Source organism: Salvia miltiorrhiza, chromosome 5, assembly GCF_028751815.1.
Source record: "Salvia miltiorrhiza cultivar Shanhuang (shh) chromosome 5, IMPLAD_Smil_shh, whole genome shotgun sequence".
In the NCBI taxonomy this organism is placed as follows: domain Eukaryota; kingdom Viridiplantae; phylum Streptophyta; class Magnoliopsida; order Lamiales; family Lamiaceae; genus Salvia; species Salvia miltiorrhiza.
The window spans coordinates 27,403,519-27,422,824 of NC_080391.1; the positions used below are offsets into that span (position 1 = coordinate 27,403,519).

Genomic DNA, 19,306 nt, shown 5'->3' on the forward strand with positions numbered 1-19,306 from the left:
AATTGTCAAAGAGAGAGAGCGCGAAAGAAGAAGAAGAAGAAAGTTTGAGAAGAGCAAGAAGGAGAACATGCTTTGTACATACAAAGTCAGAGGTAATATTGAATTTTGGCTATAATTTATTAAAATTGTGTTTAAAGACAACTATTAATTTTCACTTCCTTATTTAACTAGTACAAAATTCATCTCATAAAAACAAATTTAGACTCAAAGTAAAATGTCAAAGCGACAAAATATGCATGGTCATTCCGGTGGATTTGGTAACCCTGATTTTCTCGGAATTTAACCGTTGTAATTTTAAATTTGTCCATGTTTAGTTCTCGATTAAGTTCACTACTTCGTTATGAATTTTTGAGCAATTAGGTCACATGAATTTATATAATTTGGAAACATGGGCACCAAATTCAACAGAATAAAACCAATTTTCGACAAAATAAAAAATAAAAATGTCCAAGCTACAAACATATGATTGTTCCGTTGGACTTGACATCCTAACCAGATAGATACTAGAAGAAGAAAAAAAAGTGTTTCATATCGTAGAGCAACTCACAAATTCCACTATATAGATCTTCCAATAATAAAATCTCATTAATGAATCTATACAACAATTGACATTTACACTTGATCGACATAAGAAAAGTCATAAATCTGTACCACCAATACCCTATAAATTTAAAAAAACTACTTTATAAGCCGCCGCAAGCAGTGGTTGCATGTATCGCTGCAAAATTAGAGAGAGAAGAGAACTCACAAGTTCATGATACAAACGGACACAGAATGGAGGAAAAAGATCAAAACTGGTAGCTTTTGTAAATTTCTGATGAACATTTTCTTTTTAATATTATTTTCTCCCCTTCCTTTTTTTCAATTTATGCAGCTCCAATACCTACTCAACAGTGATTTCAAGCACAGTTGTAAGTCTTGGTTTTTTGTATCTTCTAAGAAGCAGAGAAGAGCACACAACAGTTACCGATGACATGGCCATGCACGCACCGGCGACCCACGGCGGCAACCGTATCTTCAGCCAAGGAAACAGAACTCCGGCAGCGACCGGTATAGCTACTACATTATAAGCGCTGGCAAATAAGTAGTTCCATCGAATTCGGGTTAATGTCTTTCTAGAAAGATCGATAGCAGTGATGACATCCTCTAAGTTGCTTCTCATTAGCACATAGTCAGCAGCTTCTATGGCAATGTCAGTCCCGGCCCCGATGGCCATGCCGACGTCTGCAGCAGCCAAGGCAGGGGAGTCGTTAATACCATCCCCCACCATCGCGACTACATTCCCGCCTCTCTGGAATGAGCGGATGACATCAGCTTTACCTGAAGGCATCACTTCTGCCCTTACATCTGTAATGCCAACCTGCATCATGTCGGAGAAACAGACTTAAGCATGGATAGGGGTGTTTTTGCATCAAATACCCATTAAATGCCTGCGAAGATTTCTCTTATTGTAAAACAGTCAACAATGATGCCAATGGCATGCGCATATAAACAAATAAATCCCCGATCGAGGTAGAGAAGGAAGAAAAGGCATGAGATATTAACCTCCTTTGCGACAGCCTTGGCTGTTCTCCAATTGTCACCAGTGACCATAACAGGATTGACACCCATTTTCAAAAGGCCCTCTATAACAACCGCAGCTTCTCTCTTTAGTGGATCGGCTACCCCAAGAACACCAATCAGCATGTTATCATAAGCAACGAGTACTCCAGTCTCGGCGCTTTCTTCCAACTGTACAACAAAACTTTCCACGTGGTCTGCAATGGTGACTGAATTTTCTATCATGAGCTTCCGGTTACCAACCTGTTAAATAGGCACAACCTTGGCATGAGCATAAATGGAACAAATGACATTTGAAGGTTATCTCTCTTTGAAGATACATATGAATGTTGTAAAACACTCACCAGTATCTTCTTCCCGCCTATAATGCATTGCACACCTTGTCCAGGAAAAGTAGAGAAACCAGATACGTCATGAAGCCATTCAAAGGACTTGGATTCAAGCCCATTGTTTTTAGCATCCCCAGTAGCTGAAGGGTCATCGAAGAAATGGAAATGACGGGCATATGCCACTATTGCTTTGGCCAACGGGTGTTCACTGCTAGACTGCCAAAAGAAAGAGGCTTCATCAAATTTCATATATGTAGAATGTCGGTCACCAATGGCACTCACAGAGTCACAGTGAAATGCACCTCTCAATTAGTATAATGAGATGCCATTTAATGAGAGAAAATAAAGTAATTACAAAAATCATCAGAGTGAACAAAGGCAGCCACAAGAGCAAGATGAAAAAACCTAGAATGGAACAAAATTGAACTCATAGAGTATGGAAATTAATACCTCAGCGGAAGCTACTAATGTAAGGAATTCACCACGATCCATGCCTGAAAAAACTTTTGCAGTGGTAACTGTGGCTTTCCCCTGGGTCAATGTTCCAGTTTTATCAAATATGACATGCTTGATCTTATGTGCCTTCTCAAGTGCATCTCCTCCTTTTATAAGGACTCCATTGTTAGCTCCAACTCCTGTTGCCACCATGACAGCAGTTGGAGTGGCCAATCCAAGAGCACATGGGCATGCAATCACAATAACTGATATTGCAAACATTAGAGAAAAGACGAAGAAATTGCTATTTTCTGGCAGCCACTCATTGGGATAGTATCCAAGAACCCCAGCAAGATACCTATGTACAGATGGAAAGTTATTATCAGGAATTAAAAGGAAAAGATAAAGAAATAAAACCATGACTCTTCTTTATTACTATTTTATTGCAGAATATATATCAACACAAAAAGTTTGCCACAGTAAGCTTACCATCCCAGCAATGTCAGGAATCCCAAAGTTATTACTGTCGGGACAAATATACTTGCAACCTGCAGGTAAACCACATAAAGAGACACTTTTAGAATCACACATGGCACTAAGTAGATGGAAAGAAAAAATAGTCAAGAGAAAGATGTAATCCGCTAGTACTAAAACTGTATGTCAATGAATAAACACTTGGCTTAACAAGTTCTCTTTTTGGCACTACTGATGATCCATTGAGTGCCCATGAATAAACAGTTGGCATAACAAAATGCTACAGGACTTCTTTTCTCAGATGTACAAATTTATATTTCCAACCCAATGCAATGACAGATGTACAAAGCACAAAACAAAGCATCACAAAGCACAATAAGTTAGCACTCACAAAGTCGGCAAACTTCTGAATAGGAGCCTTAGACATCTGTGCCGTCTCAACCAAAGATATAATTTGGCTTAACACCGTGTCAGAGCCTACTTTCTTGGCCTGAATATGAAGTGAACCATGCAAGTTTATTGTACCTCCAATAACTAAAGCATTAAGTTCTTTTAGAACAGGTGCTGATTCACCAGTGACCATACTCTCATTTACATAACTTGAACCCGAAACAACCAAACCATCAGTAGGAATTTTTGTCCCTGGTAGTACTTTTAATAAGTCACCAGGCTGAATCAGCAAAGCATCAATTTCTCTTTCTCCTACAACTTTTCCACCTGCAACATTGAAAGAGCGACTTTTCATAATCTCGCCACCAAAGATAAGTCGTGTCAAGCTTTTATTTGTTCTCAAATAAATCAGCGTGCATGTCTACAAAGTCCGCTAGTAACGTGATCTATGCTTTGAAATCCATACCTTTTTCTTTGATAAGCAAGATAGCTGAAGCTGGAGCAAGCTCCACGAGCTTTTTTATAGCATCTGATGTCTTTCCTTTCGCAAGAGTTTCCAAGTACTTACCCAATAGTACAAATGTAATTAACATAGCACTAGCATCAAAGTATGTCGGAGACCAAAACCCAGTCATTGCGCCATACAGTAATGCACATACAGAGTAGAAATATGAAGCTGAAGTTCCCAGTACTACCAGTACATCCATGTTAGTTGAATAATTTCTGAGTGCTCTGCCTGCGGCAACATAGAACCTCTTGCCAATAACAAATTGAATAACAGTGACCAAAGCCCAATTAAGCCAGTCACCCATTTGGAATGGACCACAACGCCAAAGTAGTAAAGAATATAACAGAGGTATGCGTGGACAGATGACTTGCATAAATATGACTGGGACCTGGAAATTTTCAATAGGCATAGTCAACAACTAATCTCATTATCAAAGCAAAATCAATCAGAAAATTAACTGTTATTTGAGATCAACAGCTCTTCTTAATAGTTGCCAAAAGAAGATACATTAAGCAGTATAACAGCTGTAATTTTTTCATAAGGATACTGCGCATAATGAATATGCTAAATCACTGTGACAAAATATTGAAACTACCAAAACTAAACCGTATTAAAAATTAAGTCAAATATGTGCCAGTTTAGAGTAACTCACACTGAGACACAAGCTCGCTGTGAACAGCCGAAACATTTTTGAAGACTCTTCTAGATCCTTGGAAGCCATTCTACTATAAGGTTTTTTCACAAGAAGCTTTAGTTTTCCCAAGCTGATACTTTCGATCTCGTCGACTAATGCTCTGGAACCAAGGAGCTCAGGATCAAAATGAATTTCTAACTCTTTAGATGTTCGGTCATAACAAAATTGCCTCACGCCCCTTAAAGTACAAAGCATTCCTTCTAACATCTGTACATCCATTTCACTTGCAATTCCAATAACTCCTAGCACAAGTTTATCCTGCTCATTACTCTGTACGAAAGAAGCCTCAAAACCAGCATCTTCAATTGCATTGATTATATCATCCTTACTGGTAACAGTTGGATCATATTCAATCTCTCCTAATGAGGTAGCTAAGGCAACTACAGCTTTTCTCACACCAGGTATCTTCCTTAGAATCCCTTCTACAGAATTTACACAAGCAGCACATGTCATTCCTCCTATCGTGAACTGGCCTATCAAGGTCCCGTGTGTCTTCGAATGAGATTGACTTGGTTCAGGTAGAATTTCTGCCTCAAAACCTGCATCTTCAATTGCAGTTTTAATGTCTTCATCCTGAACAATAAATGGGACAGCAAAGAACTCAGAAAATAATGTCTTCCATTAAAGCATACAAAATATGACGCAGCTATACATACTAGCCAGCAAAAATTCTTGCCTCTAGTCTTTTCAACTTATTGTAATGGAAGAAATACAACAAAGAACTCAGAAAATATTATCCGGTATCTCCACCAGCAAAATAAATAGATTTATTATAATACTTCAATTTTGTATGCATACAAAATAGCACAATTTTGTATGCATACAAAATAGCACTAGTTCCCACATCATCTCATCTAAAACAGATAAGCAGAGAACTACAAGCCCTGAGCGGTCTAGATAGCACTAATGCCCAAAGCATTTCATGTAGCATACATAAAGGAAATGGATTTGAAACGAGATGAGGTCATTACAAAAATAGAGTTTTACAGGTAAAATCAGTCAATTAGCATGAGATTAAAGGTAATGTGGAAGACTAGGTACAAGCTTGTAAATTGCTTACAACTTTCTCAACCCAAAACGCATATAAAAAGTTAATATTTCCTGATGCAAATGCCAAAAGTTAATTATAGAATTTCTTATTTCGATGTCCAAGCTAGGAAACTTCATTGCACAACTTTTCATTTTATTAGGAAACTGGGATTTCTCAATTTTAACTTCAACTCAAATTGACAACACTGGCATTGTTTTATGCGCTACTAAAAAGGTGTGTACCGACTACATTATAAGCAACAACAACAAAAAAAAGAAGGCCGCATCAAGATTCTGCATTTGGATACAAGTTACAAGGAGTTCAACTCAGAACGATTGCTAACTATGCAAAAGAAAACCCAGGACCCGGAACTAGCATATCCAGACAGCTGAACCAAATAAAAGTGTTATACTTTTAATAAATAAAACCCAAACAGGTGGAATCATCAATTAATGCGTTGGTATGTACAAAGGAAAAGCAGAACACGCGGCAGAACTAGCAAGCCATCAATATGCCGCCAATTTCCGCTACTTGTGAATATTGCCAAATTTATCAGCAAAGCAAGGTCGATTGCAAGTCAGATCAAATATGTAAAGTGTGAACATGCATATTCACATAACGTATTGCTCGAGCTGAACCAAAACATAAACCAAAAAAGAAAAAAGAGGTTGATCAGACCTTGACTAAAGCAGGATCAAAGGTGACGTCCGCCTTGTTCTGAAGCAAGGCGACGGAAGCCTTAACGACGCCGTTTAGGCTCATCAGTGCCGATTCTACGGAATTTGAGCACGCTGCACAGGTCATCCCCGTCACGCTGAGTTGGATTCTACACAGATTCCCTGAGCTCTCTTCATCAAATCCGCTCAGCAACCTCTCCTCCTCGCCGTCCTCCGCCGGCACTTTTCCGGCGGCGCCAGTCAGCTGCAGGCCCATCGTAGTCAGCGACATCCCAGGCGGAGTAAAACAATGCAGAGATGGAGATCGTGTTTGTAAAGTTTTCCGTTGAAATTTTAAAACATAATTATTAACCCAATAGAAAATGGAGTGTATGATTGTATATGTAGAAACAGAGAGGAGGGGCTGAGGTGGGAAGCGAGGGAGGGAGGGAGCGGATTTGTAAGCGCGAGGTGTTTGAGAAATGTTACGGTCAAGAAAGGAGAGAATGCGAAATTACGAAAAAGGGCTTGTACTACATCACATGTGATGTACTGCATGGACTTGGTGTTAGTTGAATCTGATTGGGGGTGGTTGGCATTTTCATATCACAAATTTCAACTACTTTTCAAGTGTTCGTTACAAGGTCAAACCGTTCACAAACAGATTAATTGCATTTCTTAATTCTTATGTTGGGTGGGGTTGCTTACCATATTTCGGGTTATTTTAGGGCATGTTAGAGATTTCTTGTTCTACCGATTGGCTTCTCAAATTTTGTGAGGCATAAGCAATCATTGTGTGCTGATTATTTCAAAATGTTATGTAATCAGTTAAATAAAGTTTAGTTGCAATAATCTAAGATTTTATCATGACAGCCTATCATTTCTATTGAAATCATTCAATAATAGGTAGGAGTAGATTAACATGATGGTTTGACAATATTAATTATCCTACGTCCATTTTTACATGAATATGGTTTACACGCGCACAGATATATATTGAATATTTGTATATTATAAATGTTGGTTGTACTTGCAACATCGTCTTGTACATTTCCATATTACGTTTCCCTTTTCCTACATATTTATTCCGTTGAAGAGTTTACGTTTGTCAAAGGCAAAAATTCCAAATTTTGGTCAAAATGTTTTCAACTAATTTTGTGAAAATAATATTTATATACTGCAACGATCACGTCAAAGTTCAGTTTTTGTTTTCCTTTATAATCGTCACACTTTTTTTTTTTTCTTTGGGGAAGCTGGGGAAGGGGAGTAGTGGAGTTTGAACCCAGGACCTCACTGTTCACACACAGAAGGTCGCACCGTTTGGTGTCCCCTTGGGACTTATAATCGTCACACTCTGTATCTAAGTTAAATTGTTAAAATGAAACTCCCCATCATTTTGTTTCTGTTAACTAAGTGTTTCTATTGTTATTTGTTTATTATATCAAAATTAATATCATGCCTTAAAACAATGTAATACTATAAGGGTTTGTTCTCTTTGATTGTAAATTTATCATGAAAAAATGAGGGATAAACAAAATTTCTTTTGTCCAATTAATTTCCTACAAAATAAAATTTGACACTTACTCATTCATCCTTTTCACTATAAAGGAGTGATTGTTACTAAGTCATGTAGTCGGGGGTTAGGGTTGGCTCAACCCCCAAACCATTTTTATTTTTTAGTATTTGATATAAATTCGAACAATAGCCCGCCATAGCACGCAGCTGTAAGAATAACATAGGCAAGAATGAAACCCTTTTACAACTTTATACTATATTGAAAATGAGAGATATAATATGCTCCAAATCAATAATCTTTTAAGCTTACAACAAAATCTCATCATTCCAGAAGTTGTTTTTTCATGCAAGTCAATGCAAAAATATTTGAATTTTCAGGCCATAAAAAATTTCGAGATTTCAAATAGAATGTTCCATTTTTCCGATGCTAACACGTTTTCCTTTTTTGCAGGAATTGTGGGAAATCCATATAAAAGGTTGTTTTAAGGCGTCGGACACGGCAGTACGTAGCAGCCGTCGGGTATGATTGACCCACTTTCTAATCCAAAAGCTTAATTAGATTAAATTACAAGCATATATCAGCTTCCAAATTTACCCCTTGAAACATTATTTTTGTGGTCATCTCGAAACAAAGAACCCACAAACTTTTATTTTCCTGTATATATACTATACTACTTTCACTCTTTCTTTTCATCTTCTTCATTTGTAACCTCCTTTGACAGTGAATCAACCAAAAGTGACATCAACATTTTTTTTTTATCGAAAACATTAATTAAATATTCATCCATCCATAATACTAAAACTTTCTATAAGGGAGTGTTATGAGTTTTAAGACAATATTATTGATTGTATTGTGAGTAATAAAATGATATTATTGATTGTATTGTGAGTAATAAAAAGATATTGTAATTAATAATGAGAATTGTGAAAATGTGAAAAAGTAAGGGTAAATATAGTATTATTAATGATGGGATATATTTCAAAAATAAAAAAAGTATAATTTTTTGTGTACATCCGAAAAGAAATTTTAGAAAGTTTTATTGTCGACTGAGGAAACATATAAAAAGAATGAAAGTAGTAAATTATAAATTACACTCAGGCATACTTGAAGGGAAAAACAATCTCAATGGAGGCCCGAGGCCGATGGTGGATGTTGAGCTCAAGTTTGTGCTTGTTTATAGGCTTAATTGCATATAATATCACGAACTTTATCCGAAATTCATTTTCCCCACGATCTTTAAAAATTCCATTTTTTATCAAATATTTTGACATTTGTCCAATTTTTCCACGATTTTTTTTACCCTGAAATCGGAATCGACGTGGCGCTGATATGGCTCGTCGGCACACGTCATTCCATTAAGTTAAACGATGTGTTTCAATTTAAACATTAAAATCCTCGTTTCAACAATTAGCACCACCAATGGGTGAAGCACCAGCGCCAACAATCGGTGCCAGCAATCGGCGCACTGGTTTGGAAGACTGGAAACACGAAGCAATCGGCGCCAGCAATCAGTGAACAATCGGCGCCACTGGTTTGGAAGACCTCGACACGAAGACTTCCACACTGATCTGGAGAGGAACCCTTCGACAGAGGTGGTGGAAATGAAAGCAATCATTTTTTCCTAGCGCCAAAAGCAGTCTTTGATTTCTTTTTGCCCGATAAAAATGAGAAATTAAAAGAAATTAGGGCTTTTTATTATTATTTAATATTATATGTGTACTTTAAAATTCATATATATTCCACATCAGTGTTACGTGTAAAATTAAATCCACGTCACTGCTATGTCATTTTTTCGGTCATCGAAAAAAAAGAAATTGTGGGGAAATTGAACAAATAATAAAGTATTTGATAAAAAATGGAATTTTTAAAGATCGTGGGGAAAATGAATTTTGGGCAAAGTTCGTGATATTATATGCAATTAATCCTTGTTTATATTTGTTTTTAAGTCTAAATAGAATCTTTTCTTCTTTTCAGTTTGAGTCTTGTATCAGGGAGGGCACAATTCAAGAAAATGGGTCTTTTGGGCATGGCAGATACAGTTATTGGCATAATGCAACTGCATTTTGTGAAAGATGTATCAGCATAAAATCAAGGTCATTTGGAGCATGAAGCAACATGATTAGGGTCGAGCATTCGGACGGTTCGGGTTGAAACCGAACCGTATTGGAAAAACTCAAACCCAACTGCCCTTAAATATTCAAATCGAACCAAACCATTTCATTTGCCAAAATCGAACTAAACCGTTTCATTTGCCAAAATCGAAACAAATCCAACTGCAAATTTTTGGTTAGATTTGGTTCGGTTTGGCATAAGCCGTTTCAATTTTTTTTTAATCAAAAACCTGTTTCCAACTTGCTTGGCAACCTAAAAAATGGATAATTCAGCCAATAATTCAGGGAATTCAGCCTTTAATTTTCGAAACAAAGAAGCAAACAAATTTTGTTACATATCAGCAAATCAACAAATAATTTCCGTAACAAATCAAGCAAACCACAGCGAGGCTCACCGATGCATTTAGTGAGGGAAACGACGAGGCAGGGGCCTGGGCGACAGCGTCGTAGGACGGCTGGGACTTGGGCGACGACAACTACGAGGACCTTGGGTTTGGAATTTGGGTGATGGCGAGGAGGGGCCTGGGTGATGGCGTTACAACGAAGCTTAGGCCTGGGGGACAGGGAGGCTCGGTGGTAGCGAGTGACGCAGGTGTGGGTGGGAGGAATGGGTGCAGCGGAAAGCTAGGGTGGAAAGAGAAATCCTAAAACTAAATGCTGAAATTTGAAAACTAAAGTGTAAAACCCTAATGTTTATTTATTTAATAATTAATTATTTTTAAAATAAATAATATATTATAATAATTATTAAATTCGAGCGGGTTCGGTTTAAAAACCAAACCCGAACTTGAAATTGGCGATTTGAAAATTTTCAAATCAAATCGCACCATTTTACTTACAAAAATCGGACCAAACCGCCCGATTTGGTTCGATTTGACGGTCCCGGTTCTGTTTTGCTCATCCCTAACACATGATACAAAAGTCAAAATCAAAGTTGAAGCTGCTCAAGTGTTCCAGACTTTTGACCAAAGTTCTTGCAGAATTCAAGAACATTTGAACGGTGATCCAGGGCAAAAGAATCAGCCAGAAGGACGCAATATAAGACTAATATAAGAGCTTGATGTAGGCGAAAGCGATACAATCCACCCTGAAGAAGTGGATAAAGATGGAAGTCAAATACCTTATCCTTTATGATCTGAATAAGCATAGATTAGCCTGAAGATAGGGATTCATCGTGAAGAAGAAGAGTCCTCGCTCCAGCCAACTCATTTAGGTTGGGCCTTCCCAAACCCATAATCGCTCCTATAAATACTGCATGGCCGCAAGCCAAATGCATACATGTAGTTACCTATATTCTGCTTTATCTTTCTTTATTTCGAGTAACTGTGAGGAAGAAACAAGTCCCTTACAGACAAACACATTAAATATTTTGTTCATCGAAAACCGTAAGTATTTGCTGGAATATGTCGTAAGTTTTAATTTTAATTCAAGTAATGTGACTTTAAATATATGAGGTTAGAATCAGCTTACTGGACCACTCAATCGTTAGTTGTTAAACTTATCAACTGAAGATACTTTAAGCTGGCATTAGTGGATTATAAGCTTACGTTATCCTTTGATTTAAAACTTTCTTTGTAGAACTAGTTTCATCTTGTGAAAGTTTTCACAACAATATTGTCATTCCTTAGCATGGTCTTCAGTAAGATGGTGCTAGACATTTATAGATTTGCCTCTTGCATGAAGGTTTATGTTTGAAGCTACGGTTACTGTTTCTACAGTCCCCACTTGATTGATGATCAGTTTTTGAAGATGAAGTTTTCAAGAGGAGTGCTCATTTGACTTGGGGTTGTACTTGGTTGGTAATTCTTCTTTACTTCCATGATACACCCCATAGTCATAACCTGCAAGAGTTAAGTTTGTGGTACCCAATGTGTGTTGGGTCTAGATTTGTTAGTTGTAATTTTTAGAACCCAAATTTGCCTGATTGCGCTTAAGGATAAGTTCGAATTTATCTTCCAAACCTGTCAACAAGAATGATTTTATATGGTTTTATTTTCAAACTGAGAAATGAATAAATTTGAGAATGGTTTGGTTTTGGACTTTTGTAACTGTGTTACGTGTTGGTGCTTTTGAGAATACAAATTAATGGTTTTATTATGATAAGGATGTCTAGCAGGTATTGGAGGGCTTTTGTAGGTGTTCTTGGTTTGGTGTTTTCCTGGCATGAGCTTCCTCAACTGGGAAGATGTATGTTGATTGACATACAGTTGAAACACTTGGGGTTGTTTGATGGAATCAACATGTTTGAGAGTTTTATTCTCAGATCTTTTCAGTTTCTCAGCAACATTCGTTGTTTTGGTGTGTGGGATTGAAGACTTAGCTCTTCCAGTATCTTTTAACACAAATTTAGCACAACTTATAGATTTAAAATTTTTATTAGAGACATACTTGAGTCTTAATTCATATTTCAAATGTAAACTTCTATAAGTAGTCTAAATCAGATTGGCGTCCTTGAGAGAGAAGCGAAGATATCGATTTTTTTTTTTTCGCTTCATGGAAACAATGCAATATTTGTCCACGAGTTTCTTCTTAGCCCTTTCGGGACCAACAATTATTATTATTATTATTATTATTATTATTATTATTATTATTATTATTATTATTATTATTATTATTATTATTATTATTATTTATTGAGAAATAAAAGAAATATCCTCTCCTTAATTTTGATGATCCCAAAATTCTTCAATTTACTTTCTAGACTAGAATTCTTTTGAACTCAAGTGCATAGTTCATTTTTCCTAGATTAGACTGAAAAGGCAAAGACCAAAGATCGAAAGACTAAAAGACCGAAGACCGAAGTTTTGAAGGATCAAAGACTGAAGTCCGAATTTACTGAAGACTCAAGTCCAACTGGAGTAAAGGTTGAATTAATTGAGGGACCTGTACTGAAGTACAAGTGTTAGGAAAACACTCATGTACACCTCATAAGTCGAAGCATTTACTGAAACTGAAGTTAAGTTTCAGAAGGAAACCTCAGACTGATCGTGCAACTACGCACTGATACTGGAGTTTAAGTATATCTCACTCAATTGTAACGAAGGCCACGTGGAAAGTAAGCTGCTGACTTCCGGTACAAGCCGCATTTAATGCAAAAGATGAAGCATTTAATGCGGAGATATGGCGAATCGTCCTTCATCATGCAGAGTTTCCGTTTTCGTGTTACCTTATTCTGCAAGCTAAACAGTTTGTTGTCTTAACATTTGAAAACTAAGAAGGAGAAGTCCAACCCAGTGTGTTGGCACTGAAACACGTGTTTCAGTCACAAGGTTTGATGTGCACCCGCAAGCACAAGCTAGGTTTGCTCTGCACCCATTAGGACGAGCCGAATCGATTGTCAGTGTGATCTACTGATCGTGGACATAGGAAAGTATTTTTCGAACCACGTAAAAATTCTCTATGTCCTTTACTGATTTCAGTATTTTCTTTCCTAACTTGTGCACAAACACTGTTCATACTGAAACTGATAAGATAAAGGAGAAACCCTAAAACTGATAATTTGATTCACTAAAGGTTATTTTTTAAAATCGTTTCCGCTCCACGTGTTATCAGTCTAACTGACAAATCTTAGGATAGCCAGTAAGATTTCCAACACTTCTCTGATCTCAAAAAACTGATAAGACTGACCCCTTTGTCTGAATTTCAGTTTATTGACCAGTTTCATAAACTGAAGTTATCCTACTGATTCATCACTAGTACCAGTCTTAACCCTCTTATAAACCGATTCCACTTTTCACTGATCACCTCACTTTAGTTTACTTTCATCAGTATCAATTTAGATATTGACTTCAGTTTTTTGAAAGTTTTAAAAATAGCCTACTAGTGTATTCCCGTCCCCCCTACACCAGATATGTGACCCTCCAGGACCCAACATTATTATTATTATTATTATTATTATTATTATTATTATTATTATTATTATTATTATTATTATTATTATAAAATAAAATTTGAATTTAATTTTAGAATCATAAATCATATAATTAACCTTAATAATATACATTGTTATTTTTATTTAATGATACAAATTCAATATTCTAACAATTGTTTATGGTATTTCCAAACACAGAAAAAAGAATTTACTAGGATTCATTTTTCATATATAATCGTTTTCTTTAGGAATAACATTGCCAATTAATATTACTCTCTGTCAAACAAACGGACCCAAAAATATATAAGGAATCCAACATAAAAAGAAAATTATAAGTATGATGATAATTTTTTTACATTTAACACTCAAATCTAATATTTCATAGTCCATTACAAAGAACTTTAGTTCAAACCACTAATTAGATACAAAAATAAATAAACAATACCATGAAATAGTAACAATGTTATATTAAAAGATGTTATGATAGTTTTACTGTGGGAAAAATAAAGTATATTTTTTATGAAAGGAAAAAATATAAAAATACATATTATATATTTCCCCCTTCACAAAAAATTTACCTCAGTATGGACATTATAGATTTTAATAAAAATGATTAGTATTGTTGTAAATGATGTAAGACAGAGTCTCACCATACATGTAATTTAATTGAGTGGTTATAATAATTTATTGGGTAATTGGCCTCAAAATATACCAACTTTAACTCAATTCTCATTTTGCCTCTAACCTTTCAATCTTTGCCAAGAAATATATCACCTTTCAAATTGTAGCCCATCTTAACACTCCCATTTTCAAATTATTAGAAATTGACCCCTCAAGAATAAAAATTGCAGAATAACCCCAACAAAAACAAAATCAAGACAAAAATACCCTCATTATGAATTCTAAAACAGTTTAACAATTAATCAGGCCCAACATGCTTCCGTAACACTTCGAAATAAATCTTAAATTTAAACCAACATTATACCTTTGTCGACTGGTCTTCTTCAGGAGTCAGTTCTGTTGCGTTTTACGGCTCGTCTGCCCACCCGGCACGCACCAACCACACACTCGCAAGAGATGGTTGCAACCCTTCTCCTTCACTAAGTGCCGACTCAATACTTTGTTGGAAAAATAAAAGAAAAATTTTTACTCAACCGGAATAGTTGGACAAAAACTAAGCGTTTATAGAGGAATTATATAATAATTAATTTATTTCATAAAATACTCCCCAAGGGAGGAGACAACTTGTTTAGCTACTCATAGTAGCTAATACTTGTGTACATAAAATAAAAAGGAAACTAAACTAAAAATGAAAAACTTTGAAAACAAAATTTAAAATTACAAAGATAATTTTTCTAGAGAGAGGAAGTGGTGTGTGGAAATGTGTTGTCAATTCCCGATGCCTTTCTTCTCTCCAGCACTTGTGGTTTTATAGAGGTCTGATACCCTCTATTATTGCTTGGTGGTTGGCCTCGGATGCTTTCTTCGTGGCCAGCTATCTTGAATGCGACATCCACCTTCTTTTGTCCGCCTTGATTGCCGACATAAGTAAGTGCCATCACATGGTGCTGGACCCCTGCTTTATCTTTTTGTGATAATGCTGGTAGGGGCCGGCTGCTTTTCCTTCCACTCACGTTTGTCCTGGAGCGTTTGGTGAGTGGCCCTCCTGTCATTCCACCCACTTTTGTCGTTTCTTTTGTGGGTGCGATCCTTGCTGTGAATCACATGACCCACTTCGCTTTGTCGGCCACCTTACTTTTTTAGTGCCCGAGGGGCTCTTCCCTTTGGAGTCTGATGCTTGTCATGTTCATCAGACCGGAACCTCCTTCTGTCAGGTTTCGGGAAGAAACCTTTGCCGAATTCTGGCTCCTTCTGCGACGAACATTGGTCGCAGATTTTCTCAATCCATTGGCCCAGATGAGCCATATTGCAGAATTTGCGACGAGTCTCCTGGCTCCCCGCAATCTTGTTCTCCCATAACATTCGCCGTTTCTTCTCGAAAGATTGTTCGGCAAAAGGAGTTGTTGTTCATGTCATGGTATTAACTAGGAACGTTCCCAGATCCGAGCTTTGGTAAAACTTGAATCTGGACTTCATTTTGTCCATCTCTGTGAGACAGACCCATAGACCCCATGCTCGTCTAGTGGAGATTTGATCCTCCGTGAAATTTGAGACGATTGCGGCCTGGAAGTCGGGAACTTTGATCCGGTTAAGGGCTCCCGTATCAGGTCTCCGAAGCTTGATGAAGTGGAAAGCTTCACGGATTCCTTTTCCGACTGGCTCTGGCGCTGCACTGAAACAGTACAATTCCAGAACATCTCCCCTTTTGAGGGACTCGTTGTTCTCCCATGTGTCGAACACCGTTTTCTGGATCCATTTGGGTAGACCCTTGATCTCGGTGAAGGCTGGGGCAGTGGTATAAACTGAGGCCAAAGCCCCAAACTCATACCATTCCTTGACATCGTTTGGATTGGCTCCTGGAGTCGTCCAAACCCTTGGATATTTTCCGGCAACATCAACCCGGCAATTTCCCGGATTAATGCCCTTCCTCGTGAGAAGTTTCTCCCACCTGTCCTGGTACATCTGCCAAGAAGGAGAAATTTCAATAAAGTCAGTATCAACCTTAAGTTGGCCAGTTATAGGCCTAAGATTGATCTCTCCCTCTTTTACCCCAGAGCTGGAGGGTTGACATGTTGATTCAGGGTGTGACCCCTTAACAACATCTTTTCCTCGAGAGTCTGGCTGTGAAACCATTGTCTCAGGACTTGTGCTAGGGGTACTTGAATCCCCTGCTACAGGTAATCCGCCCTGTACGGAAAGCATTGCTTTAATCCGATTATCTCGGATAACGCACAAGAGCGGCTTGTCGAGTGCTTCCTGAAGATTGAACATCTTCATAAAGCAAGCATCAATTTGGTTGGATACTCGGGCTTCGTCAGCCGCTTGTATCTTTCCCGCTTGTTTAGTGTGTAGAACACACTTCTGCCATTCTTGTTGTAGCAGCTCTAGACTTTCGAAGAGCTGCCCTTGTATTGCCCCGATGGCCTCCACTTCAGGGAGCTCCATCCCTTGTAAGGAAATCTGCAAGAACATTCTGATCAGATTTCAAAATGACAATATCATAATCATAATACTGACATTCTGCTTGCCATCTAAGCAATCTAGATTTTTCAGGCTTAGATTCAATCTTTTTTGTTAAGAAAGCTTTAACGTTAGTGTTATCTACTTTCAAAACAAATTTCTTAGCAAGTAAGAAGAGCGGCCATTTTTTAAACGCCTTTCGCACTGCAAAGAATTCTTTTTCGTTGATGTGCCATCGCACAGCTTCGTCGTCGGAGAAAAGACCGCTACAGTATCTGCAAGGTTCTTCTCCATAAGGGGTGATCTTTGTGAGCACAGCTGCCCACCAGAAATCACTCGCATCTGTATAGAGGACTAAGTCATCCTCGTCTTGTGGTATTGAAAGCTTCGGGAGATTTTTACAAATCTCTTTCAACTTCTTCATACCCTCTCGGTGTTCCTCCTTCCATATGAATGGAACATCTTTCTTCAGTAGTGGACAGAAAATCTTTCTGTGCTCTGCAAGATTTTTGATAAACATTCCTGCAAAGTTAACAACTCCAAGAAAGCTTTGGAGCTGCTTCTTTTCTTTGAGATCTTCTGGAAATCCCTGGACTTTTTCTACAATATGATCTTGCAGAATTATCCCCGATTCATCGATCTCGATCCCCAGAAACTCCATCTTCTGGGTGGCTATGACTGCCTTCTTTTCTGACAGCACTAGTCCTTCTTGTTGACAAACATCCACAAAGATCTCCAGATGCCTGACATGTTCATGAATGTTTTTTGATGCAATAAGGATGTCATCAATGTAAACAAACATAAACGAAGAATAATCTTTGAAGAGATTATCCATCTTCCTTTGGAATATCTGAGGCGCATTGGCTAACCCCATTGGCATGACATTCCAGACATAATGTCCTTGTGGAGTTGAGAAGGCTGTGAACTTCTTACTTCCTTCCTCCATGCGAATCTGGTAAAAACCTGATTTACAATCGAACTTTGAGAATACCTTTGCACTTCTGATGCAGTTGATGAGGTGTTCTCTACTTGGGATGAAATACCCATCAAACTCAAGAATGTCATTAATCCCTTTATAATTAATGACCAATCTTGGTTTTCCTCGCTTGATCTCCCCATGATTTCTTACCAGAAATCCAGGACTGCTGTAGGGTGATCTTCCTTCTTCGATTAGTTTCAAATCAAGGTGTTCCTTGATTATACTCATCATATCCTGTTGATCTTGAGGGTTCATCAGGATAGGTTTGTACCTTACGAACTCATGCTCCTTTCCAGTTTTAACTTTCAAGGTTGCTCTGAGCTGGTTCTTGTCCCACCATGCCAAAGGATCTTCGTGGTAACACTTCTGGATTCTCCTTTTGACATCAGCTATGGACACCTGTTCTTCTTCCTTGATATCTTTGTGTGATATCAAGGATACTTTGAGGATTTGAGTTTCTTCCTCAGAGAGATTTGGGAATCCCTCAGTTCTGCATTTGAGCAAAACTTCTCCGAATCTCCTTTGATCCTTCATTTGGGGTCTCCGGAGTCTGCCATCATCACCACGCTTGCTGCGGAATTTGATTGGCATTGAGCGATGAAAAGCTCCATTGAGCCTTTGCACAATGATTTTGTGGTCACAATTGGTTGTGAACACTAGCCTCCTGGCTTCATTGTCTTGTATGTATCGCTTGAAGTTTTGCAGAAAATTATTTCCGAATAATATATCTGCTCCAGTATCATGGAAATAAATTGGTGGAGTTTTGACCTTGTACCAAGGTGTCTGTCCTGCTCCGCCGATCAATATTTCCGTTTGTTTTACTCCTTTTGATAGGAGCAAAATCTTTTTGGAGAAATCCCTTCCTGCAATTCGAGGTAGATCTTCTTCCACTTCATCTGGAAGGACTCCTCGTTTTGCTGTACAGATTCCTGCTCCTGAATCCACATAAGCAGCAAAATATTCTGCTTTGAATTTCTCGTATAACATCCCTACAGAGATGTATATCGAGAATGGACTTGTCATTGGATGATTACTCTTTGGCGCCCAATTGTAATCTCCATTCCTCCTAATTTCCATGACCATGGTTTGTATTTGTCAAGGAAATTCCGTCCTAAGATCAGGACATCTGCTTCTTGTCCGGCTTGGCCTTCGGTTTGGATTTCAAAACCTCCAACCTCCAGAGTTCCGATATATCGGTTGTCGCCTGGATTCGCCAAATAATACAACATACTACAAGGAAATTGGTTTTCCTTGTTAGTTGTATCAAATCTTGTGGAGATTTGTCTCCATCCTTCAGGACATTTGAGCTTGGTTCTCATGTCCAGAATTGGTGTTTCCTGGATCGCCCTTCTCTCATATGAATGAGAGAAACTTCTTGTTATAGGCCCTGAAGTTAGCCTATTTCCCTGGAATGATAGCATTGGTGCTCCCAGTCTGAGACTCTGGGTATGGCTAAGCACCGGTTTGTCTCCAACATCGATGTCGATTTCCCTGATCCGGGGAATTTCCACTCGGTTTGGAGGGGCTGCCTTGGCAACTTCCTTGAATATCTCTGGATTTTCAATAAATTCTTTTCCCAGAAATAACTCTGTATGATGGGAATTTGATAAGGCATACGAGACTTGATAAGTCAGTGAGTATGGCCTGTTTCCATCTGTCATGTACTCCTTCT

General features: G+C 37.9%; 1 protein-coding gene across 1 annotated transcript; it reads right to left on the reverse strand.

The window, feature by feature from the left end:
- Positions 1–534: 534 nt before the first annotated feature.
- On the reverse strand, positions 535–6,558 carry LOC131026254 (copper-transporting ATPase RAN1-like). The gene is made up of 9 exons (XM_057956052.1): positions 6,099–6,558; positions 4,349–4,963; positions 3,655–4,084; positions 3,190–3,515; positions 2,814–2,872; positions 2,340–2,682; positions 1,905–2,105; positions 1,546–1,803; positions 535–1,360 (listed from the first exon to the last, which is right to left on the reverse strand). Exons 1-9 carry the CDS (start codon positions 6,366–6,368, stop codon positions 884–886), a joined length of 2,979 nt encoding a protein of 992 aa, XP_057812035.1. The 5' UTR covers positions 6,369–6,558; the 3' UTR covers positions 535–883.
- Between the last annotated feature and the right edge of the window lie 12,748 nt (positions 6,559–19,306).